Source organism: Hordeum vulgare, chromosome 4H (assembly GCF_904849725.1).
Source record: "Hordeum vulgare subsp. vulgare chromosome 4H, MorexV3_pseudomolecules_assembly, whole genome shotgun sequence".
NCBI classification, from domain to species: domain Eukaryota; kingdom Viridiplantae; phylum Streptophyta; class Magnoliopsida; order Poales; family Poaceae; genus Hordeum; species Hordeum vulgare.
This window is the reverse complement of record NC_058521.1, coordinates 483,530,293-483,557,770: the sequence shown is the minus strand read 5'-3', so window position 1 is coordinate 483,557,770 and position 27,478 is coordinate 483,530,293. Positions and strand designations below refer to the sequence as shown.

The window sequence follows — 27,478 nt, the reverse complement described above, 5'->3', positions numbered from 1 at the left end:
GATGTAGGTCAGGGGGCGTCCAGGGAGGCCACAAGCCCTGCCACCGCCGCCTCCCCCTGGTGGTGGAGTGGGGGCTTGTGGGCTCCCAGGAGCCCTCCTGGCTTAGCCCACAGGCCCCCTGATCTTCTTCCGTTCGGGAAAAAAATCATTTCGGGGATTTTATTCCGTTTGGACTCCGTTCCAAAATCAGATCTGAAAAGAGCTAAAAACACAGAAAAAACAGGAACTAGCACTTGCCACTAAATCAATAAGTTAGTCCCAAAAAAGATATAAAAGGTACATAAAACATCCAAAGATGACAAGATAATAGCGTGAAACCATCAAAAATTATATATACGTTTGAGACTTATCAATCCTAAGGTGGTCTGGGTGCTAAGGTAACCTATAGCCAGCCTAGCTCTGATACCAACTCTTGTGGCACCCCGATAGAGGGCCGACACACGTCCGTCCCCAGCATAAGACCGGACGCACGTCAAGAGCATGATACATAAATTCCAGGAAAATATGTCTTTAGTAATATGATGGAGTGTTACAATACTGTTGCTTACAACAATATTACATGACTCCAGGGCTAGCTAAATGGCAACAGAGGTCTTGATACAGCGGCATCGACGTCCCTGGCTGGGCTCCATAACTCGCAGGACTGGCTTGGTTACGATCTAGCACGACGAGTCTTCTCCTGCAACTGGCCACGTGCAAGGCCAGGTGAGTACTTTGAATGTACTCGCAAGACAACCAAATACATAACATCCAAACAAGCGGATAATACAGCAAGCATAATAGTTATTTAATAGCTATTCTAAGCATGGCATGGCATTAAGAGGAAAACATAACTCAAGCATAGCATGACATGAACTACGCATGTAATCTACCTTACTAGCATGGCAAAGATCACAACGATACTTACTAGCTTACTGTCACCGAATATCAACTTACTCTCTTCTAGGTTGTACCACAACCCTTGACATACTCGCAATCCATCGTGAATGGATCACCTCCCCCGATCATCTGACTGATCATCATGTAGCCTTCTCTTGGCTAATTCATCATGTTATCAACATCCTCTGATGTTCATATGAGACGAGTTCTTCCATCATTACTATCATAGATACGGTTGATCGTCTACTGAGGTCTGGTCGGGTTGTCCATTACCGTGGACACGGCTATTCGAATAGGTTTGACACTCTGCAGAGGTTGCACACCTTACCCACACTCTGGAGCACTAACCTCGTGATTCTATTCGGGTGGACCAGCATTTCTGCAACGAAACTTGCCTGAACCATGACTCTCTCAACGCACCACCGGCAACCACTCCCTTCCGAAGTCCTGCCCTGGGTGGCCCTGTGTCCTCATGACACCTGCCACCATCGTGGCCAAACAAACTATCCCAAACGGGGACGCCGGCACAAACAACTTAACTGGCTCACAGGATTCTCACTGCCTACCTGATCAAGGTCCGCGTGCGTGCATAATCCTCCCTCTTTGGAGGTACCGGTGAGAGATCACGCAATCAGGTCAAGTCAAGGCCGTCCCATATCGGTAAGAGGTGGTTGTGCGGGTGGGCCCGGACCGGTGACTCTGATCAACCAACTAGGTATCTTATCCTGAATATTATTCTGTCATAGCTGACACTCCGATGTCACCACAATCCAATAATTATCAGGATTAAGCCATTACTGCTAAGCTACATTCATGATCTGTCGGATAAAGCACAAAGTAATCATAGACAGTAATCTCAACAGTATAATATAAATAACAAGCTATTACTTTACCGATTATAACTTCAGGTGGGACCTTCGGAACCCTCGCATAGAATCAGCAAATAAATCGGTAGCCGCCAGAACGGTCTTTACAACACAGATCTGGGACGTTACCGGAGTAACTCAACTCCGACTCAAGACGGCTGGAAAGCAGCTCAGAGGATGAGGCGGCATTGATAAGAAGAAGGTAGCAGTTCCCTAAGACGGCCGAAGCACGGCTCAAAGCATAGGGTCACCGCTACGGAAAGAATTTCAATAGTTACCCGTGACGGCCGACAAGCAGCTCAGAACACGGGACAACTGCTAACAAAAGAAATATAAACTTGGCATCCACCCCGGATGGCCGAAATTAGCACAGACTCAGGCATGGTGCCATTGCTGAAGGACATGCGAGCAAGGGTTCGTCAGCGTCACACACAACACATCACTATGTATTCAAATATGAGCATTATAAATTAAATATGCAAGAGCAACATGTGAGGGTGTATGTGGGATGAAAAGTATAACAAAGAACTACTATTAATATCATCGCGGTTATATGCCAATGCAGGCTAACAGGTGATACAGATAAACACACAGAGTGCAAGCAACGTTATCACGCAAGTCCGGAGCTCATAGTAAGAGGTTGGCTTGCCTGGGGGTCGATGAATACTCCGGGAAGAAGCACACTAACACACCAGAAAGCTTTGCTGGAGAGGGCTTCCCTCTCGGAAGGCTCAAACAAAGGCAAGGGCAAAATGGTCATTTGTACTGCACAAACATCTCATGAAAATAGCACTATCGAAACGGGCTCGTCGAGACGAAGACGTGGGCGCTGGTTTTACCTCAATCGGAGTTACGGTCGCAATGTTATGGCCGTTCATTCGTTAAGCGGTGAAACAAACAGAATCTGTTCATTTCAGTCCTTAGTGAGTGAACGTTCACAAACTAAGCGGTTCGGCTGGCTGAGCTGAAATGAAAAGCGCCTTTCGGGGAAATACGCTTTTGGTAAACCGAAAGCGGATTCTGCCCTGGGCCCGGGCTCTCTCTCTCTCTTATAGGGCTGGCCCACCTTATCCACTCTCTATCCCTCTCTCACTGCTGGCGGGGCCCACCCCCATCTCCTCTCTCTCCTTCCCCTGGATCTTCTTCTACCTTCGACCGGGGCAGGGGCAGCTCGGCGGGCCGGCTTGGCCGCGGCTCCTCTGCGCGGGAGGTGAAGTCGGCGACCGGGGCGGGTGCCCCGGGCCACACCGCGCCCAGGGAAGGTGGTCCTAGCCGCTGGGGTGGCCTCCCGTGCCCTCGCCGCCAACGTGGCTGCGGCGGCAGAGCAGCTGCCGATGTCCGGCGCCGACGGGGTCTCCCCGACCAAGAGGAGAGGGGCGGCGACCTCGCAAGCCCTAGGGTTTGCTCAGACCGAGGAGAAGAGAGACGGGGAGCTCCCTGGGAGCTGAGCTCGCCATGGGGCCGATGGGGCTCTCGGCCATTGAGAGCAGAGAGCTCCAAGAGCTCGATTAAGAGCGGGGGGAATTGGGGCTGCTGGTGCTTGCAAGCTTGGGGAGGAGCTCGGGCACCCTATATAGCTCAGGGCAAAAGGTTCTCGCGATTCCGGAAGAATCTTCGAGAAGTCCATGGCGGGATTCCCTCAGCAAGCACCTCCAGAAGCAAGAGGACAAGGGGAAGAGTGCTCTAGAGCGTGTAGGAGGACTTGGGACCTCGTAGACAAGCTTGGACAAGCTGGAACCAGCTGGAGTGAAGCTCCCATCGCTTCAAATGCACAGAGCACTGTTTTGGCATGCTCTGCCCATGGTGACCACGTGGCCATGGCCTTGCCTTGTCCCTCAAGATGTCACACCTTGTCAAAGCTCATCTACATACTGTACTGAGGTGAAATGACAAACACACACCACTGGGGAGCCCTGAGGTCACCACACCAAGGTCAAATAGTTTCCAACAGCAAGGTGTTTGTGCTGTGTTGTCACCTCCACATTGCACCTCTTGGCATCATACTTGGCTGAGGTTGACCACTCACTAAGGTCACTATGCTGGCAAAAATGCAGCTCAATCCAATAAGCCTATGGGGCACTTCCTTTGTAACTTGGCATACTGACCAGAAATGAAGAAGTTGATGCTGGGGTCAAATGGCTAGATGGACATGGCTGAAATTTGGAGGAGACTCCTGATTTAGGCATATGAAGATACTGGCAAATATTCATACCATTTTCACACATGTAAATGGTACTTCCTTCATAATGCTTCATTCTGGACAGAATATTAAATAATTTACTGGCGAAGGATGGAATGATGAAATGGGCTAAATTTTGGTGGACAAAGATGATTTAACATGATAAACAACTCTGCGTAATTTCAACTCAAGGGGAACAAGGAGTCAAGCACTTCCTTTGCAAAGAGAAGATCTGGACGAAATTTCCAAAGGGATATTGTGCTCAATTTTTGAATTGGGGAACTTGATATTTTGATGGAATTGATGTTCATATGGATATGAGAAGATCCACAAACTATTTGGGATTTTTCCTAGCTACCAAAATGATGGTTCCTTTGGAAAGGCCCCAAAATGCTATATTGGCATAAAATAGGAAAATTCAATTTTGCTTTATTCTATGATGGCCAATATTTTATGAGAGCTTCATAGGATCACAAAGAACATCTCTGCAAGATTTCATGAGCATTGGGGATAGATAACTATTTTCTTGGATTCAATTCCTCAGACAAGCAAAAACAGGAATTAATTCTAGGGAGGAAATATTGCATATGACTTGGCAATCTTTTTGCACACCTGGGGTCTATGAGGGAATGATGATCTCTGGGAAGACTTGGAGGATTAACAGAGCAAGGGAAATGATGGCTCCTTTGAAAACACAAAGACATGATTGCCAGTTCCAATACTTCGGAGCTAGGGTTTCAAAAGGGATTCGGGGTTTTACTCAACAATTATAAACTGGCACAAGGAAAAGCACACAGAGGTTGGGAACAGACTGGGTTCACCTGGTCATTTGCGAAATTCCACAGGAGAAATCCGGGAGAGAAAAGCTAGGAAGGCATAACAACACAAAAATCGATAACCCGATTTTTGGGGTGTTACAATAACTTATCCTAGAAGTTTTCCATTTACTACCTGGGGTTTGGACAACTAATGGGATTGGCATATCACAAAAGGACATGTTATGCAACTATGCATAACTTTTAGAAATGAAGGAATGAGATGACCCAGTGTCAAAAAGAACAAACGCTCGGTGATGATTGACAAGGAGCGTACCCAAAATGACGTCGGGACCCTCTGCAGCTTCTTCTGCTGAAACATAATTCACGCGGCCACGCGCAAGAGTTGGCTTCACATAATAAGCTTTGCCCGACTTGCCTTGCCCAACAGACTTCCCAGGTTGCTTGGCACCTATATTCTGAGGACACTCTCGTGAATAGTGTCCTGGTCCTCCACACTTGTAACAGGTCACCTGATTGGCAAATGGTGCATCATTGCTAGCTGGACCACCATAGGTCTTTGCTGGAGGGTTGGTCTGGTTCGCCTGAGGCGCCACATAGGATGGCCTCGGGGTATATCTTGGCGGCAGGGAGCTATTCAGGACCCACAACCCACGTTTCGGAAAAGTGGAACCAGATGAGGAGCCCGAATCGCGAGAGTGCTTCTTCGTGGCTTCATAGTCGGTATGACCAGCCTCGGCATTGATCGCCTTGTTGACAAGAGCTTGAAAACTTGTACATTCATGAAGGGGCAGGTCACGTCGAAGTTCGGGGCTCAGACCCTTGCGGAATCTTGCTTGCTTCTTAGCATCAGTTGACACCTCTTCAGTTGCGTAGTGAGCGAGATTACCGAACTCGCGGTTATAAGAATCCACAGTCAACTTTCCGTGGGTGAAGGCACATAATTCCTCTCTCTTACGGTCCATCAGACACTCTGGAATGTGGTGCAGACGGATAGCTGCACTGAAATCTGACCATGTGGCTACTGGTCCGGCATGACGCATAGCTTCAAAATTCTCCCACCACATATTGGCGGGGCCTTCCAGGAAATACGGAGCAAAGGTCATCTTGTCAGCCTCAGAAACATTGTCAGAGCGTATCTTGCACGATATACTGCACAACTAGTCATCAGCGTCGAGAGGATCGACGGAGTGATGGAACTTCGGGGGATTCAGCTTCACAAAGTCATTGAGGGACACTGCGTCATTTCGTGGATGACGAGCCGTACTTTGCTCAATACGCTCTAGCAAACGGTTGGTCTCTCGCTTGTTTCTTTCTGCCTCAAGCATAACCTCTGCCAGAGAAGGCGGGTGAGGTAGTTCCTCCTGTGCTGCCTGACTACCTTCTCCCTTCTCATGGCTAGGGGCATGGTTCTGCCTGGTAAACACCATCGTGGCAAACAAACTCACAGCTTTGAGTAGATCAACATCAATACTAACTATAGATTAAGAATGCACTGAACACATGGAATGCGGAAATGAACATCCGAATAACATGGTAACAAGCAACTTCTATATATACACCATGGTTCATACACACCATTACATAGTTCAGTACAACCTCAAACTGAAGGGCAAACTACTGAAAAGATGATACTACTCATCAGAGGCTTTCCAAGCTTCCTATACATAATTTATCTATGCCCCCGGAACTCATCTCACGACATAGTCATACTCCACAAGACACACATGACTGTGGAAGCACAACTACTACAATACTACTCTTTCACTCACGGGTTCAATCATCCGCATAAAACATCTCATAAAGGTTGCCTCCATGGACTAGGAGCTGAACCTACGGATCAGGAAATACTCGAGCCTGAGACCCCTGGGAACCGTAAGGCCACGGGTGTGGCCTTGGTCCCCTAATTGGTGGTAGTAGAGGTCCCCGAAGAGGGGTGACTCCTCCTATAGCAGGCCAGTCAACATGAGCTGGAAGATGAGTCCTAACGGGGTTCAACATCTCCATATCTCCATACCCTGTCTGAACTACAGGTGCCAAGTGTGTCAAAGCTGACCACAAACGGGCACGAGTAGCATAGAGCTCCAAACGAAGGGCACGAGCATCTCTGTATCTATTCTCTAACATCTCAGTGGTAGACTGCAACAGCGGATCCTCCAAAGAGGAATCAAAGTAGACCCCACTGAGGTATCCTTCTCCTGGCTGAGAGGCGGGAACATAACAGAACTCTGAATTCTGCAGCAGTGCATGTCTAGCTCTCATGATGGTCAACATTGAATACGTGGCATCTTGTACCTCCATGTCAACAGTAACCCCCAATCCATAAGACCAATGGATCGGCTCCTTGGCTCGAGGGTAATCTGGGAATACCCTAACAGTGCATAGGTACTGACTCTGGTTGAAATCCCGGTACTGCTCCTCCACTGTATACTCTGGGTACCAGCGGTAACCGGCTACTAACATCATCCTGACCAACATGGCCGTGTGACCCTGCACATCAATGCACCTAGTCAGACGGACCACCTAACGAGAAGGACGGCCAGACATCTGAAATAGAGAGTAATGAAAAAGGCATTAGAGCACTGGAGATAAAATTGGGCAGCATAACGGCTGTAAATGCTCAAAAACAATTTTGAGACAACCCACAAAAGATAGGATAGCATAACCACTCAACTATCAAGTTCAATTCCATCGTCATCAAAACTTATTTTCTTTTCCTTGGAACAAAAGAAACTCGGAGTAACTCTTGAACCGTTTTTATACAATCTACGGAATAGTAACATGCGATCCTGAGAGATAGATAAGTAACCTAGTTCTTAATCCCCGTAGAAAAGACGAGGATGACCAGAATAGAATGACTTAAAAAGATAAGCAAGAAACTTACGTTCCCTTCCACAAACAATCCCCTTATATATAACTAAAGCATTTCTAGACTCAACTTCGACCAGTTTGGCTTGGTAATCCTACAATCAGTCAGGCCCTGATAACAACACTGTCGGGACCCCGATGCTAAGCCATAGGAATCCAGCCTGTAACACATCGCATCCCTTTGCGGTCTCACGCACGGTTAACCCCACGGCTGCTACCTTACCTTAGTCGGGACCGTTTGCGCCTTTTGACTCACGTATGCATTTGTGTTGCTAGCATTCCAATGTCAAAGAACCTGGGTCGACATGACTAATCATAAACTCAAGTGGCTCGAGTGTACACAGACAAGCTTACATAACCCAGCAAAGCAGGTGTCGGTCATCAGCGAGTGTAGATGAGTCGTAGCAAGCTACAATGACTCCATTACACCACGTGACATTTGCCCGTAGGGACAGACACAACAACTAAGAAGGATACATGCCGGTCAACCAATGTGTCCGGAGCAGTAGCGAACTACCAAGGCTCATTGGAAGCACAAAGGGGCATTTCTCTGTATAGAGAGCTACTAAGGGCATACGACTAGGTGTGCATCACACGTATGCATGACATACTTGATATGCATAGATACAACAATGGCATCACAACATAACCATACAACATCACAACATTTAATTAGAAGACTCGGAAGAGTCTTGCATAATATGTTCATACAGGTAGGGGCACAGGACCCGACACTCAAGTCATACAAGCAGAGTCATACAAACCAAGCAGAAGCATAAAAGCTGTCTGAGTATAGACAGATGAAAGGAAAAGGCATAAAGCCTGACTATCGTCAGATCCCTTCTGAAAGGGGCCAGGTCGTAGCTGGGACACCAGCTACTCATCACCATCGAGGTCTAGAAAGAACCCACTTGTTGGCTCATGGGTATCCTCTGCAACATTTATTAAGCAAACATGAGTACAAAAGTACTCAGCAAGACTTTAGAATAGATCTATCTACTCATGCACATGTATCAATAAAGGGGTTGTGGGTTTCATGCAGCAAGCCAGCTTTGACTCTTGGCTAGACTAAACTACAATTTTAAATAGTTTTAAACAAGTTTGATAAGTCGTACACAAGTCCACTACCACCACAACAATACACTATCATGGACTCCTTTCCGTCTCCCTATGGAAATGCCATACATGATACTCACACTTATCTTGATACTTTTATGAGTAACCATTGAAGTTATCTATGAACAACATATGTCTCCAAGTAGTCCATATTTGCGGACGCGGCTATTCGAATAGATCATAACCCTGCAGGGGTGTAATTCTTCGCACACGCTCTCGCCACTTATCACCATGTGCACTTCATGCACCTCGGCAACCTTCAAGCGGAAGCCCAGCGAGGGATTCGGCCACGACCGTTATCCACACTACTACCTAGTCCAGGTTCATCGCCTATTTGAGAGTGAACCCGCACGAAAGTTCGGCCGAGGTTTCCACCACGGTCCCAAACATTGTGCGCGGGGTTCCCAAGCCCACAATCCGGGTGCCACTTGGTACACCGTGCCACTGCCTACCGCATCATAGCCCACCTCTAAGGTCAGCACTATGCACGGCCTCCAGCATGACTATAAACACCAGAAACTACTTGCAACTCCTGGACCGAGTACTAGGCAATTAAAAAGTCGAGTGGGGTCATATTTCAGGGCCCAACATGTGGTAGTAACTAGTCTTGGATTACATGGAACTCAGTTCCTATGGATGGTTCCGATGAAACAACCCGCCATGTACTCCGACATAGCCTTTCATCGGTACCTTTACCAAATCAGGTTCCACACTTATTATTTGTCACTAGAACACATTCAACTATTCCGGTTCATCACCCAGATGAAACAGACCTGACACAATTCTAGGCATAGCAAGCATAGCAGGATACAACACATCATAGCTCAAGCAACTACCAAGTTTGCTAGGTTGCAAGGTTTGGCTATTTACTGTGACATTGACACGTCATGCAAAGGAATAGGTTCAGCTACCGAAGTAAAGCATTTGAAATATTTTTGTCCTAATGCAATAAGTGGGAGAAGGAGCAGGAACATGGGTTTATATCGGGATGATCAAAAGGGTGCTTGCCTTGTTGTTCAGCGGAGGGATTAAATCCATCAGTCGGATATTCAGACGTATCCGGAAGGGCAGAGCCTACCGAAACAATAACAACAATCAATAACATTCATATGCAACAATATGATGCATGATCATGGCATGAAATGAAATGTAGCATGAACTAGTGTGGCTATCCAACCTTTGGGTTGATGCTGATTTGAATTCAAATTCAAATACTATTTAAAATGGGACATTTATTAAATTCCTTTAATTGATTTGACCTGATGCTGTTTCATAACTTTTTTTGTCATGCATGAAAGTAGCACCATTGTGTTCATTGAATTTTTCTGATCAATTTGCATATATTATTTGTCACATTTGGAGTTATATTTAATTTTTTATGAATTTCCAAAGTTTCAGCATTTTCTGGAATTAATTTAATCACAGAATTGGATTTACCGCGTCAACATGACATCAGCAAGGTCAACAGGGGATGGTCAGGTCAAACCTGACCAGTAGGGCCCACTGGTCAGTGGCTTAGGGCTAATCCCGTGCTGACCAGAGGCTAAGTGGGGCTTGACCCACTCTGGGGCCCACTGCTAGTGGCCTTAGGGGGTGGATTAAGCTCTAATGAGCAATCCAGGTCAGCCCCCACCCGAGCCTTGCCGGCGGCGACTAAATCTGTGGCGGATCCTCGTCGGAGTTACCCTAAAACGTGTCGTGGTGCTCTGATTTGAGTGCCGAGAGCATTGGGAGGAAGCCCATGCTCGGCCTCATCTAGAAGGGGCAGCGAGAGGAGCTAGGGGTGGCCGGAGAGCACCGGCGACGAGACATGGCGGCGGCCGGAGATCGGGTTCGACGGCCACAGGGCTAGAGAGCAGGAGATAGAGGGGTAGACGGGGGGAAACACTCCGGAGCTCATGGCGATGTCGATGATAGGCTCAGGCTGCTCGGGGACGCGCTGGATCCGATGAATCGACGCCGACTTGCCGGTGGCCGAAGGTAGAATACGACAGTGACGAGGGTGATACAGGGCTCTGGGGCTCTTTTCCTTTGGCGGGGACGACGTGCTCATCGAGGCGGAGAGGATAGCATGCTCGGGGGAGCTTGCGGTGGCCGGAGGCGACGGCTAGCTCGAGCTTGAGCTCGGCTCTAATGGCGGCCGAGAGGAGGGGCACAAGGGAGCGAATGGGCAGAGGGAGAGAGCTGGAATGGATGCGGGAGGCTTATCCCTTCGCGGCCAGCGCGACAGGGAGGCCAGGCACGCACTCACGTGCGTGGCCGCGTCCGAGGAGGCGGCGGCCACCTCCTGCTGCCTACTGGCGTGAGGAAGACGACAGTGAAGGAGATGGGCTGGGCTAGGTGAGCGTCAGGTAGGTCCTTTCTCATTTTATTTCTTTTCTATTTCTGTTAATTCATATCTGACACTTGTTGACTTTATTTTTGGCTCCAAACTATTTCTAAAATAGTGAAAATAATGTTGGGGTGTTGTTTGTAATATTTCCAAGCCCACAAAAAAGATTCAACATTTTATAATAACCAGAAATATTTAAAACCAATTAATTGAATACTATCAGTGGATTTTGTGGTTTAAATAAAATGCCAAATGTATTTTAAAAGTAAGTTCCAACCCTGAATTGTTGTTTCCAATATTTATCAAAAATGATGGACTTTTATGAAGGCCATTTTGGGTTCATTGATTTATCACAAGTTTTCAATTGAGTTGAATATGGAAGTTCTAGGGTTTATCTTTGATTTCTATTTCCATTTTTAATGCAATAATAAAACATGAGCACAATCTTGCTAATCATCAAAGGGTAGCTAGGGATGTGATAGAACTAACAAAAATAGAAGAGGAAACCTTGTTGGAGTCGAATTGGGACTTTCCTGAAATCTGTCTGAAAACGGTTTTTAAAGATTGCCATGTTACGTGTCGAAGACGACCTCAAACGGAAATCTCACAGAAGACAAAACGGTGAAGAATTTTAGTCTGATAATTCTAGATATACAATTGGGCCCATTTCGAGTTCGTACGCTCTAGGAAATCCCGTTTTACTGGAAGACAAATATCTGATTATGGGATTACGGGATTCGGTGACGTGATCGAGTCCAACTCTTACCATATTTGATGGATTCGGTCAAGCCAAGATTTTGGGACCTCATTAGGGCTTATAGGGGTCCCTAGGAAGATTCTAGAGGTTCCCAAGAGCCTTGGATCAAAGGGGCATCCATCGGAGGGTCAAGGATGATCGTCCTAGCTCATATAAGGAGAGGAAAATCCTAATTTTGGGGCGGCCACCAAAAGCCATGAATTTTGCCTCCCCCATGGCCTCATCTCCATGGAGGAGGGCTCATCTACAGAACCAAGAATCCATGGAGAAAGGGGCCTGAGGGGCGGCGCTCCCCCATGATAGCCGGTCGGCGCTGGAGGAGCCCCTTGCGCTGCCGTCGGCCGCCGGCGCCTCCCTGCACCTCACGAGCTGCCCCTTCTCCATCCTCTCTGCCATGATGCGGCATTCACAAACACCTCCATCATCATCTCCTCCATATCTAAAAATGTTCACTCTCCCATAAACCTCTGTAATCCCCTATGTAAACATGATGTTTGATGTTATAAATTATTTGCAAATTATCTATTGCATCTATGTCATGTTTGTGTAGTTCCCTTTTGTCATATGATTGATTGTTGAATCTCCATGGACGGTTTGAGCTATATATTGAATTTTTTATAGTCCTATGGTGCCCGTCATATGTTTATGCACGCATGGATCACATCATAGGGTTTGTAGTATGTGGATAAAGCTAGAGGGTGGGCTGCTTGAGTGACAGAAACATGAGCCCCAATCTAGTGATCAAAGCATATGGGATAAAGAGGACCTTTTGATCTTAATGCTATGGTTGGGTATTTTTTACCTTAATGCATCTTCTAGTATTTACGGATGTTTGCTAGAGTTCCAATCATAAGTACTTGCAATCATTGGATAGTGAGAGCTTTTTAGCTTTGCCTCTCCCACATAAAAGAGGAATATCAACCTTGTATTTGACTATTTGATCATGGACAATTCCACCACAATTACCACCACTCTTCCGCACTCATGGTACAGTTAGTTTATGGTTACTTAGCATATTTTATCGCTGCAGCACTAACATTTACTTTCTTGTATTTATTATCTTGCAAAGCTTTCTCTCATTCACGTATTGTCACTCTAGTTTTACCTCCTAGATATTGCAAAACGTTTAGTGTGCGTAGAGTTGCTTCGATGGTTGATAGAACTTGAGAAAATATTTATCCCACCTTTAGCTCCTCGTTGGGTTCGACACTCTTACTTATCGAAAAGGCTACACACAATCCCCTATAGTTGTGAGATATCAAGACCTTTTCTGGCGCCGTTGCCGGGGAGCAATAGCGTGGGGTGAATGTTCTTTTGTGCGCTTGTTTGATTTGTCTCTAAGTAGTTTTACTTTCAGTTTTAAGTTGTTCTGTATCTTTATATGGATAGGGAATGTGAATTACAAAAAAAATAGTTGTACTTGTTATCTAAAAACGTTTAAGGGAAAGTGATTGGAAAGATGAGTAATGGTTAAGTGGGGGTCAACCTTGAACAATTGTGTTCATGCCTATGAAACCAAAACAATTCTTTCCATGGAAGCTTTTCAGTTAAAAACTTGTATATATGGTGTATATATTTTACATATTCCTATGTACCATAAAAATAAAATATATAGATAACTTCTAGTTTTTTATGATGCAAGTTTTCCACTTTGCTGCCTAGAAACAGATTTTCCGTGCTCCACCGTAGAAAATTTTAAAAATCAAGAGAACATGATATCGATCTGAAATTTCTTGATTGCAAAGTACTTTTTATTACTTTACTTTCATTAGTTTTGACTTTTGTGATTTGAGGTGTGTAGATAGGTCTAATAATTCAATCTTTACTAATTGTTCTGTGTAGACGGATTTCTTGTGCTTCACTGTAATATTCGTGATAAATCTCAGAATAGTATTTTGATCCGAAATTTTTTGTGCATAAACCTGAGATTATGATCTGTCTTTCATTAGTTTTGAGTTTTTTGATTTGATCTACCTAACTATCTCGTTGAGTGTCATCTTTACAAACTGTTCAGTTTTGACAAAATTCTTAGTTTATTCAATATTGTACTTGGTGTTATTAGTTTCATTTGTTTTTTGACGGACAACGAAAATCATGAACACCTTAGTATATAAAGTGGCTAATGATGCGTAAATATTATGAAACTTGTCAATGCTTGAACATGAGTGGATTTTATTTGATGAGTACTAACCCTACTAATGAGTTTTTGTCAAGTTTTGTGTGAATGTAGTATTTAAGATCCAATGAAGATGGTGATACGATATGAATGAGAAGAGAAATGCTCAATCTTGGGGACTCCCAAGTGCACATCAATGAAGTATTCAAGAATATTCAATCATCAAAGCTAGGGGATGCCTAAGGCATCCCTCCTTTTTCCATGCCTAGCTAAAAGGCGTTAAAGAAAAGCGCTTCTGGGAGGCAACCCACTTTGTTTTCCTTATGTTTTCATGTTGTTTTCTTTAAGTTTCTTTTGTTTTCTTTGAGTCTTGGAAGTTGTTACCTATGTATCAACCTCTCCTTATCCTTTTTATTTCGTTTTGTCCCAAGTTTTAGCCTCCGACTACAAGAAAGTTCAAAAGTTGTGACATGCTGTCGAGAAACACATTATGTCTGCTTGACTGAAAAATTCGGCAAACATCACCAGATCATCTTTTTTATCTAATGTTTTTGCTAGTATGATCTATATAATTGTATTTCTAGCGTATGTTCTGAGTTTTTTTATTTGAGTTGCAGAAGTTCCCCGAAAAAATTATTTACTACCTGCTAGTCTGTTTTTCCTAGATTCTGCCCTGTTTTGCGTTTTCATTGTTTTGCAAATCTTAAGCTTGCTTTTTCTTTGCAAAAAACTTTTGGCAATCTTGATAAATAGTAGATCTTCCTGAAAATATTTATTTCCAGTAGAGAATAAATTATTTTATTATGGGCACTAACCACTCTAATTAACTTATGATGACTTTTGTATGAAGGAAGTTTTCAAGTATGCGATGGAAGATGATGAAAGAAGATGCAGCAGTGTCAAGTGCTCAAGCTTGAGGATGCCCCCATGCAACCCCAAGAAATATTCAAGGAGACTCAAGCATCTAAGCTTGGGGATACCCGTGTGCATCCCCTTCTCCATCAACTATCATCAGTTTGTTCTTCTCCATGCTATATTTTTATCACTTCATATGTTATGTGCTATGCTTGGAGCGTCCCGCTCTTTACTTCTCAGTTTGTTTAGTTTTCTTTTCTGTAATAAATGGTTGGATCCCAGCATGTTAGTTTGAAGAGAGACACGATCCATTTTAATTGCTTAGAACACTCTAGTTTTCACTTTTATTGTTTTGTGAGTGTTCACTTTTTGCTAGTACTGCGTTTAGCCCTTGTTTTCCACTCAAATTTTGTTTAGAGCTTGTTAGTTTTCTCTAGTTATATATGATTATCTCTCTGGTCTTTAATTAATATTATCTATGAGAGTTGTTTCAAGAGAGTTGATTGGTGTTGGAGAAGAGTAAAATATTTCATGCTTATAGTGGTGTAATAGGAAGCTCGTTTAGACTATGGCTTAGACTTTAACATGTCATGTTAGATATTATCTTAATTATATGCTTAGTAGTTATTGATTTTCCATGACTTGTCTCAAACAGCTGAGAGTTCTTAATGTGCCATCGAAAGAATCATGTGTTGTTTTTATCATATCGAAGCATAATATTGTGGTATTCTCCTTTACTACTTCAATTGGATTGACTTGGCGCATGCTCACACCATGTTATGAATACAAACCAGTCACTTATAGACTCTATGATCGTTTAGTTTTTGACTTGTAATACCATTTATGCTTTGATTAATAATTTTTTTGTCGCTATGCATGATTATGGCCATTATTGCTCTCTTAATTTTTCGCTCTCAGTCTTTTGCTAGCCTCCACCTGTACCGAGTATGAGCTCTACTCGTGCATCCAACTCCCAAATACCAAAGTTTGCCAAATGTGTCCATCATACCAACCTACATGTGGTATTTAACCGCCACTCCAAGTAAATTTCTCATGTCCTGCCTTTAAAACTTTGAAAATTATTCCTGTTTTGTGCCTCTGATTTAGCTCATGAGGAACTAGTAGATAATTCATGATCTTCTCATACTGGACAAGCTTTATCTTGGGTTTGCATGTCTAATATGCGAACCCTAATATGAGGAGCGACTGGCATGAGTGCGCCCAGCTCGTAAAAGATAATAGCAACAAACAAAACCTCCTTCACGCTTTGTTCATGAGAAATTAGAATAGTGATAAACAAAGGAGACTAAGGGGATGTGATCATCCCCATTTTGGGAGCCGTTCCTCAAAACTTTTCCAGCATGAGAAGTATTGGGCTATCTTCTAGCATTCGTTGACGAATTATGCACCTCCGAGAAGCTTGTTTTACAATCTTATTGACTTCAAAAATCTCTAAAAGCTCTAGCACATGAGTAATCCCTGCTTCCCTCTACGAAGGGCCATTCTTTTACTTTTATGTTGAGTCTTCATCTTCTAACTTTATGCACCAATTAAGAGAGCATAGTTGTCATTCTGAGTATAATGTGCATAGTCCCAAAATTTATTATTGATTGATTCATGATGTGTTATTACTTGCTCTCAAATTATTTGTTCTAGTCATCCACTTGAACTTTGAAGGTGTCCTGGCATTTATGTTTTGCCCCACTCTTAAGGATAAGCGAAATACCACTTTGCTATGTTTTCTTTATGCTTGAAACAAACGTATAACTTCCAAGTGCATTATTTTTCATGATCTTTTGTTTGTGTTACCTTTCATGTTGCAACATGGTTGCTAAGTTTCATTGTTAGAATTATATCTATCATGCCTATGTTTGGAGTGCTATGATCTCAACTTACAGATGCTTTTATAAATATGATGATCAAGATTATGTTGGTAGCATGTCAGGTCAAAAATTATTTTGTTTTTATCGGTTCACCTACTCGAGGACGAGTAGGAACTAAGCTTGGGGATGTTGATACGTCCAAAACATATCTATAATTTTTGATGGTTTCATGCTACTTTTATGCTTTTGATAATTGTTTTCATATAAAGTTTATGATTTATTTGGACTAACCTGTTAATAGTTGCAAAAGTGCACAATGTTCTTATTTTACACTTTTATGTGTAGGAACTATCAAAAATAGAAGAGGAAACCTTGTTGGAGTCGAATTGGGACTTTCCTGAAATCTGTCTGAAAACGTTTTTTAAAGATTGCCACGTTACGGGTCAAAGACGGCCTCAAACGGAAATCTCGCAGAAGACAGAAGTATGGGGAATTTTATTCTGATAATCCGAGACATACAATTAGGCCCATTTGGAGGCCGGACGCTCTAGGAAATCCTGTTTTACTGAAGGACAAATATCTGATTACGGGATTACGGAAATCAGTGACGTGATTGAGTCCAACTCTTACCATATTTGATGGATTCGCCAAGCTACGACTTTGCGACCACATTAGGGCTAAGAGGGACCTTAGGAAGGTTCTAGAGGTGCCCAAGAGCCTTGGATCAAAGGGACATCCATCGGAGGGCCAAGGATGATCGTCCCAGCTCATATAAGGAGAGGAAAACCCTGATTTCGGGGCAGCCACCAAAAGCCACCAAATTTGCCTCCCCCATGGCCTCATCTTCATGGGGTATGGCTCATCTACAACACGTACGTCTCAATGACGTCTCTTCCTTCTTGATCCAGCCAGAGAGGAAGGAGAAGTAGATGGGATCTCAACCAGCACGACAGCATGGTGGAGATGATGGTGGAGCAGTGCCAGCAGGGCTTTGCCAAGCGATGCCGGAACCGATCCGAGGAAAAAACGGAGTTATGAGAGAGGTAGGGCTGCCACCAGGTCATGGGAATTGATGTGTTCAGACCCTCCATCTCCCCCACTATATATAGGAGTCTAGGAGGAGGTTTGGGTCGCAGCCCTAGCCCCTCCTCCAAGGAGGGGGCGTGGGCCTAGGGAGGTTTCCTCCCTCCCCAAGGAACCTAGGAGGTGCCTTCCACTTTAGGGACTCTTCCCTCCCAACCTCATGGGCCCTTGGGGGATGGTCCAACAAGGCTTCGATGCCCCCTTACAGCCCATGCACGTCCTAGGGGCTGGAGGGACCCTTCCGGACTCATCCGGAACCCTCTAGAACCTTCTAGAAGCTTCCCAGTAAAATACCGATAAAACCCAAAACTTTTCCGGTAGCCAACATAGGACTTCCCATATATAAATCTTTAACTTCGGACCATTCTGAAGCTCCCCGTGACGTCCGGGATGTCATCCCAGACTCCGAACAACATTCGGTCACCAGCATACAAATCCCAATAATACTCTAGCGTCACCGAACGTTAAGTGTGCATAACCTGCGGGTTCGAGAACTATGCAGACATGACCGAGACACCTCTACGGTCAATGACCAATAGCAGGAACTGGATGCCCATATTGGTTCCTACATATTCTATGAAGATCTTTATCGGTCGAACCACGGTTTCAAGGATTCAATCAAAATCCCGTATGCAGTTCCCTTTGCCCATCGGTATGTTACTTGCCCAAGATTCGATCGTCTGTATCTCCATACGTAGTTCAATCTCGTTACTGGCAAGTCTCTTTATTCGTTTTGTAATACAAGATCCCGTGACTAGCTCCTTAGTCACATTGCTTGCAAGGCTTATTGCGATGTTGTATTATTGAGTGGGCCCCGAGATACCTCTCCGTCGCACGGAGTGACAAATCCCAATATTGATCCATGCCAACCCAACAGACACCTTCGGAGATACCTGTAGAGCACCTTTATAGTCACCGAGTTACGTTGTGATGTTTGATACACACAAGGTATTCCTCCGGTGTCCGGGAGTTGCATGATCTCATGGTCATAGGAACAGATACATTGACATGCCGAAAACAATAGCAATAAACTGACACGATCATATGCTACGTTCATAGTTTGGGTCTTGTCCATCACATCATTCTCCTAATGATGTGATCCCGTTATCAAGTGACAACACTTGTCTATGGCTAGGAAACCTTGACCATCTTTGATCAACAAGCTAGTCAACTAGAGACTCACTAGGGACTGCGTGTTGTCTATGTATCCACACATGTACTTGAGTTTCCAATCAATACAATTCTAGCATGGATAACAAACAATTATCATGAACAAGGAAATATAATAATAACCAATTTATTATTGCCTCTATGGCATATTCCAAACAACCCAATGCAGATCAAAAGTATCAGCCAACCATGCTACTTGGCAGCGTTCATACACTGAGACTCTCTTGGCGCTGCCCCTTGGAGATTGCTCGGCTCATTGTGTGGACTATTGTATCTTCCCTCGTGCTCCTGTTGAGCAGGACCTCATTGTTGCTATGCTCTCGGTTCGACTGGTGGGCATCAATCTGTGGCATATTGTACCTATGCTTCATGAAGCAATGGCACCTTCTCCTGAAGTTTTGCATGCCATCATCGGCCCTATGGATTGCTCTGCTTGGGATGATGATATGTGGCTTTCGCACGGTGCCTTGTTAGTAGGGAGTCAGGAATTTGTTGATCCTTTATGCTCGAAGGCTACACAGTGGTTACCATGTCCTGGAGGCTCCTCCCTGTATTCCATGGTGCACTCCCTTTTAAGTCTGATGCCGAGTCCATACACTACTAGAAAAAAGGCTGTTAGTGGCTCACCTATTTTGGCTATTAATGGCGCACTATAGGTGCCCCACTATTATCACGCCACTACTAATGAATAGTAATGGCGCATGCCTGGTGCACCACTGTTAATCTACATAACAGTGGCACACCACCTGGTGCGCCATTACTATCCCAGACACTAATGGCGCAGCTAAAGTACGCCATTACTAGGCCCAGAAGTGTGCCACTGCTGTTACTCCAAGGGGGCATGTGTACCTTGTGCTCTAGGTTACTAACGGCGCACTTTTAGATAATGCTCCACTCGGGTGTTTATTTATGTGCGCCACTAAAGCGCAATATGGTGCGCCACTACTATGAATATTAGGAATTATTATTTTTGCTTTTCTGATATTTGCACAGGTTACAAAATACATTACAGCATAACATATAAACAACAGATTTATCGAATACAATAGAAGATAAGTATCCGAATACAATTCATCATATTAGTCTTCAAATTCAAAATACCGAGCAAAGTTAGAACATTACAAGTCTCTAGACCGCGAGTAGCGAGTTTGTCTTCACATTACAAGTCGATATCTAAACTACCATCACATAGAAGAGGGTTGTGGTCACGATGAAACTGGTCACCATGAGGTATTCCACAATACATTTTACACCGATAGTACTCCTCATGAGCCATCCTAAGTTGACGTCGGAGATTGGCCATTGTTTTATCATCTTTATCATAGTCCATAGCATTTTCACCTAATCTGCGACCAGAAGGCTTGAAAGATGGATCATCCTGCAGCTAAAATAACATACAATCACAAGTTACCGTATTTAATCGCCGGGTTTGAAATTCAACTACAAGTAGTACTAATAATTGATTTGGTACCATTTGAGCAACCATTCGGTCAATAATATCCATATAAGGTCTTAAGAGATCACGCTTTGACATTTGATTTGAAGTGGCTTCAGCAACCTGGAAAAGGAACAACACTTCAGCAAATAGCAAGTTGGCAATGAGTACGGATATTATTAAGGATTTAAAAATGTACTTACAACAATTGAATTTGAATACTCTTGATGAGCATTATCAAGCTTTACAGCCATCTTGGCAACTCTATAAGAAAGTACTTTTTGGCGGTGAGTCGAGTCTGCGTTTTTCCAGATGTTTCTTGGAATTTCACTCAATCCAAAACCAAGAAGAAAAGCACCGGTCACCAGTCCAAAGGTATTTGAGCAAGCCATTAAAACCCCACCAGACCCCCATCCATGTTAAAAATATTTATTTCAGGTCAAGAGCCAAGACTGCACATTACACAAGTTTAAATGGCAGCCATTTTCAGAAAACTAATTTGTTAGAACTGCAGGCAACACGAATGATTAGTGCAATGGAAGTACTCCCTCTGTTAACTAATAAAAGAGTGTTTAGATCAGTACTTTAGTGATCTAAACACTCTTATATTAGTTGACAGAGGGAGTATTATTTTGCAGTAGTTGAGATTACATCATGTTTCTTTACCAATCAAAGCTGACTGTCCTAAACATGTAGCTTGTTCAATATTGAAATATCAAAAATGTTTCCGTAAAATATTCCATAGGTTATTGAACGACAGCCATAAAGAAAGAGCTGAAATGAATTAGTAACTAAAATGTAAAAAAATATCAACATATTACACAAGGTTATTCACATATCAGGTGACGCATGGAACATGGAAGCTCAAGTGGAGATTAAAACATACCAAGCTCTATGCATGACTAAAAGCAGTATGAGTCCAAAGAGGCCCATAGCTCCCACAATTGAATAAAAGGGCAGGTTCATGTGAATACTAGTTTTTAGCCTTTCCCTAACAGTGAAATCTCCAACATCTTCATAGCCTTGAATAGTAGGAACTACAACCCTGTTTAGGGACATAGACACAAGCCTTGTGTTAGAGATAAAAATGCCAATGAAAATGGCGAGGATAAAATTTATTGCATCCCATAAAAATCTCCAGCATGACTTTTCCAGTATTTTGCCATTTACAAACCATGATATTTCTTTTCCAAGCACAAACCTAGTAAGTTCAGCTGAAGCTGAAACAACTACATTGATATGTGCTACGGCAACAAAAGTCTTTCCCGGGCAGTGGTGCCAGAGATCCTTCTGTCGTCTCTTGAGCTTGCGTTGGTTTTTCCCTTGAAGAGGAAAGGATGATGCAGCACAGGAGCAGTAAGTATTTCCCTCAGTTTCAGAACCAAGGTATCAATCCAATAGGAGAATCTCGTCAAGTCCAGAGTACCTGCGCAAACACAAAAGAGCTTGCACCCAACGCTTTAAAAGGGTTGTCAATCCCTTCAAGATTGATTGCAAAGTGAGATCTGAAGGCGGAAACTGCAACGAAGAAAACGTGTAAGGCTGAAAATATGGTGTGGAGTAGACCTGGGGGCCATAGTGTTCACTAGAGGCTTATCTCAAAATAGCAAATATTACTGTGGGTGAACAAATTACTATCGAGCAATTGATAGAACCGCGCAAAGTCATGACGATATCTAAGGCAATGATCATACATATAGGCATCACGTCCGAGACAAGTAGACCGATACTTTCTGCATCTACTACTATTACTCCACACATCGACCGCTATCTAGCATGCATCTAGTGTATTGAGTTCATGACGAACAGAGTAACGCCTTATGCAAGATGACATGATGTAGAGGGATAAACTCAAACCAATGATGAAAACCCCATCTTTTTACCCTTGATGGCAACAACACGATGCGTGCCTCGCTACGCCTTCTGTCACTAGGTGAGGACACTACACGGTATGAACCCAAAACCAAGCACTTCTCCCATTGCAAGAATGATAGATCTAGTTGGCCAAACAAACCCACAACTCGAAGAGAATTACAAGGATATGAAATCATGCATAAGAGAGATCAGAAGAAACTCAAATAAGATTCATAGCTAATCTGATCATAAATCCACAATTCATCGGATCTCGACAAACACACCACAAAAGAAGATTACATCGGATAGATCTCCATGAAGATCATGAAGAAATTTGTATTGAAGATCCAAGAGAGAGAAGAAGCCATCTAGCTACTAGCTATGGACCCGTAGGTCTATGGTGAACTACTCACGCATCATCGGAGAGGTCATGGTGTTGATGAAGAAGCCCTTCGTATCTGAATCCCCCTCCAGTAGGGCACCCGAACGTGCCCCAGATGGGATCTTGCGGAGACAGAAGCTTGTGGCGGCGGAAAAGTACTTTCGATGATCTCCTTATTTTTTCTGGGATTTTAGGGAATTTATAGGAGAAAGTCCTAGGGCAGAGGTGGCCCAGGGAACCCACAAGCCAGGGAGGCGCGGGCCCCCTGGCCGCGGCATGAGGGCTTGTGGGGTACCTGCAGGCCCCGTGCCCTGATTCTGAGGCTTCTCGATCTTTTTATGTTTCGGAAAAAAATCTTTTTGGCAGTTTCATTCCGTTTGGACTCTGTTCAAAATACTCCTCTGAAAGGGTTCAAAAACATGGAAAAAACAGGAACTGGCACTTGGCACTGAGTTAATAAGTTAGTCCCAAAAATATATAAAAGGCATACAAAACATCCAAAGTTTGACAAGATAATAGCATGAAACCATCAAAAATTATAGATACGTTGGAGACGTATCAGTATGCAAACAATACGTTGCTAAATCACTGATCTGGGGGCTGATAAAGTAGGGTACAAAATGAAGCTTTTTTGTCTTTTGAAAGTAGAGCTGACATTTTACTGTAAGAAACATCTATTATGCTAGGGCATGTGCACCAACAGTAGTCCTAGATGCCACTAAACAATCAGGATTGTTATACCCATAGCAGAAAGCAATGCAAGACATGTTGATGATGATAGTTTCATACCATGTTCGGATAAATGTACTCCAATAAGACCAGCTCCAGAAGAAATCAATCCCACCTTCATCAAAGCCAGTTAATCTCTGCAAGTGAGGTGTTGTAGGAGTTCAGACCGAATAAGTAAATGAAGATCATTTCACAGCACAATGCACAGATAAAGTTTGCGATAAAGGGCCTGCACTATTCATTGGCCCATGTATATGTTGATATATTACATTTTTAACTTTTCAACAGTTGTTCACTTGTGCTTAAACCAATTTAAATAAAGAGGCTAAATAGCAGGATTGTTCCATTTGGCCACAACTTTGCTCATACATATGAATACACCAACATGTATGTGAAGCACTAGAGGGAGTGAGTGGCCCATAGCCCCATACCCGAATAAGCATGGCATCAATGGAACATGTGTCTACGAAATATTCAAGGCATGCTAATGTAGCTGATCTAGGGTTCTTTCTAGCAAAATACTAAACCTTCTTTATAGACGCTTTGCCTGCACCTGATCTCTATGCTTTGTGGAGGTAACCAAGTTCATGCTTCGAATTTTTGCAGCTATACTTCTATAGCATTCATTCAGACTAAAGATGCATGTGAAGCCAGACTATGTAATCTGAATAAGTGTGTGATTTTGATGTCTGGTTAACATTCCATCTCATCGTCTTGTTCTTAGTTCCCTTGAGCTAACAGTTGCTGCTTGTTGCAGCTGTGTGCTCCGTTGCTAAAGCCGTGTAAGCCGTCAACTAGACAGGACAAACTTTTTCCACCTTATGTCCTATATTCCTATGAATCTAACATAATGGTGAATCCACGAATGTCCTGTGTGAACTGATGACTTGCTCGGAAAGTACGAAAACAAGCAGTACAAAAAGTTTATCGAAGGGGGGCAAGGCTAGACAATGGAATGTTGCTATGGCTATTAGCCACAAAGGGTAAAATAGTGACTTCTCATAAGCTAATTGGAGTCAAGCAGACCATATACAAACAACATATGATGCCAATTTAGTTCGGCCATGTTGTTTATGCTGAATTTCTTAGAACTATGAACTAACTAATTAGTAGTAGTAATAAATAGATGTCCTCTCTAATTGATGCAGGGACGACCCTAATACCCTGTCACCTAGACCTCATTCCGGGGACAAGAAGCAGCAACTCGAATGTACGATTCGCCAAGTATTCTCCCCTCAAGCACCCAAAACTCCACACACTAACAGCTTCCCAGTACAAATTTATGTCCTAATCCCCCAAATAAATCCTAATTGGCGCAAAACCAGAGCAGGTAATTAGCTCATCTCGGGGCGGATCTCGGTGCGCCGAGGCACTAACAGCGAAACCGGGTGGGATCACGAGCACGACGAGGATCGCAATCGAGGGGTCGGGCGATGCAGATGGATACAAGATCTGACCGTCCAGATGTCGGCGGGGACGGGGATGATGACGAAGAGGGAGCAGAACCAGGCGTAGCCGACGGTGGCTTGGACGTAGCGTGGCACGCCCGGGCCGGCGAAGTAGCGCAGCGTGACGACGACCATGCCCAGCGTCAGGGGCAGCGATATCAGGTAGAAGACCCACATATCGCCGCCCTCCGCCTCGGCCTCCTAAGAAGTGGAGAAAGTATTCTCCCCTCGGTACGATTCTCCAAGCATTCTCCCCTCGGTAGAGGTGGAGAGAATGAAGTGGGGGAAAGTGAGTGTGGTAGGTGGCTGTCAAAAATATCTAGGTGCTCTCAGGTTACCAATGGCACACCTCCTAAGAATGGGCTATTGGTAACCAGGGTTACTAATGGCGCACCTAGTGTGTGGTGCGTCATTACTAGTTTTGAAAAAAAATTGTTAGTAGTGGCGCACCGTGGGTGTGGTGCGCCATTACTAGTTAAAACTAGTAATGGCGCACTTTCCCCTGGTGCGCCACTGCTAAGTCTGGGAAGGGTGTGGGGCCAGGACAAAACTAGTAATGGCGCACCACACCGGGTGTGCCATTAGTAATATAGCCATTAATGGCGCACCTATATCTGGTGCGCCACTGCTATATAGCATTTGCGCACCACATACATGGTGTGCCATTAATGTTCATATTAGCTATAGCCGTTTTTCTAGTAGTGATAGGAGTCACTTCATTTCAATGCGCCCAATGTTCTGGCTGAGCCTGTGATTGAGGTGTGCAATGTTGTTGTGAAGGTGGCTAAAACTAAAGCAACACCATTATCTCGGGAGGATTTTCTCAGCAAGGTTACTTGTCCGCTTCCACAACCACTTCTCGTGACCCTGGTGCCTTCGCACGTGGAGAATGGTGGGCGACGGAGCGGACGTCTGGATAAGAAGAAAAAGACGTGCAACATCCCAAGATCCAAGCACCAAAGTACAGGATGTTAGAGGGTTTTGGTGATCTAGCGGAGGTCAGCAAAGCACAGGGTAAAGAGCAAAAGATGCAAGCATACCTGGACATGTACAAAACACCGCTATCACTGCAAGTGATAGAGGGATTGAGTTCTTTGGCGAGGATCGCGGGGAAGTCAAAGTAGAACCTCTCGGGATGTTTCCTACAATATAATGTTAGCACATGATCCTTTGAGGCGGATACATAAATGTCATTCGATATGGACGGTTTCTCATTGACGAGTGTTACTCAGTTTGGCATTGCTTCAGCCTCGCCTAACTGCTTTGGTCCTAGGCGCTCTGGTGTGTGGCTCCAAAATTGTCCCTTGATGTTGCAATTGTCTTGTCCCTACCGTAAGTTCTAGTTCCTCTTTTTCTCATTTTCTTTTTTTCTTTCTTTTTTTTCTTTTCATTCAGTTTTTCCTCGTTAGCCGAGAATGATAGGTTTTCAGGTCCGGTTTTTCTTATAAACTAGACCAACTCTCTTATTTTTCATAAAATGCACGAACCCCCTTCCCCTCTTGAGGTGTTCTAAAAAATGACCTTCATTTTTTTGTTGGTCGGATCTCCCGCCGTCGTGGCTTGCTCCGATGTTGCGCTGAGCTAGGACGGATTGCGTCGGTTGCCAATCATACTATATCGTCGGGGCGACGGGTCCTTATTGCATTTCTGGTTCAGCCGCTGGACATACCTAATTGTTTTCGCTCCCTGGTCGAATCTTAATAGATCCACGATGATGCGTTTGTTCGATCTAGGAAGCAAAAAGGAACATAACACGAGTGATAAAAAATTCAGCGAAAGCAACAAAGGGTAAGGGGAAAAGTACGAATGACAATGCATGGCATAGGTCCGCCAACAAACATTAAAATAATTGGCCACACCAAGTATTCGTGCAAAAGGACGTGTCGAGTAAGGCAACCCCGAATCTAAAGGATCGAGTAACAGAATGACAGGACAACCAACCTGCAAACCCAACTCCTCTCCTCTCACCACTTGCGTGTATGGATACACCTAGCCCCGTCTAGCCTCCCACCCCATGTCACGCCCACTTGGAGCGCATGACACTCGCAGGGGCACACCCACCCAAATCATATGGTTGTACTCCCTTCGTTTCTAAATATAAATCTTTTTAGAGATTTTATTAGGGGACTACATACGTATGTATATAGACATACTTTATACTATAGATTAATTTATTTTGCTCCGCATATAGTCACTTAGTGAAATATCTTAAAAGACTTATATTTAGGAACGGAGGGAGTAACAACCATACGATTGTTGTATGCCAACAAACCACTCCCAACCAGGATTTTCTAGCCGTCCGAGTATAGAGATTGGAGCTATAGAGTGTCAGCATCCTACCTAAGATGGCCACGAAGCATGATGCTGGAATAGAGGAACCGTCCACATCAGAGAACTCAAGCGACAAGTGGACCAACCAGGGCGAAGGTTGAATCATCACCAAGCCAGCAAGGATCAAACACCCTAACTCGCGCTTCATGGGTCCGGAGTGGGTTAGCACTACTTTAGCTAAGTGGACCAGAGGGGAAGGCATCCTGTTGAATCACGGCAAGGACTCAGCTCGGCTTTCTTTTACTTTCTTCTTCTTCTTCCTTTGCAAGACAAAGTGTAGCCTCTGCGTGTGTTTACCTGTGAGGAAAAATAGTGAGATCTCGATCCTAACATCATGGTATCAGATTGCCACCCACCACCCTTCACGCCATCGCCAGTCATCTTCCTGGAAACTCGTCGCGAAAAGCAGACACGGGATCACCTAGTCGCCACCATGGATCTAGCGCTGAAGGCTTACCTTGACAAGATGACCAAGGAGG

General features: G+C 44.1%; 1 protein-coding gene across 1 annotated transcript; it reads right to left on the bottom strand.

Annotated features, from left to right (window-relative positions):
• Positions 1-12,013: 12,013 nt before the first annotated feature.
• LOC123450641 (LMBR1 domain-containing protein 2 homolog) lies at positions 12,014-24,845 on the bottom strand. The gene is made up of 7 exons (XM_045127791.1): positions 24,678-24,845; positions 23,281-23,357; positions 21,137-21,300; positions 20,459-20,667; positions 20,292-20,378; positions 20,065-20,204; positions 12,014-12,212 (listed from the first exon to the last, which is right to left on the bottom strand). Exons 1-7 carry the CDS (start codon positions 24,843-24,845, stop codon positions 12,014-12,016), a joined length of 1,044 nt encoding a protein of 347 aa, XP_044983726.1.
• Between the last annotated feature and the right edge of the window lie 2,633 nt (positions 24,846-27,478).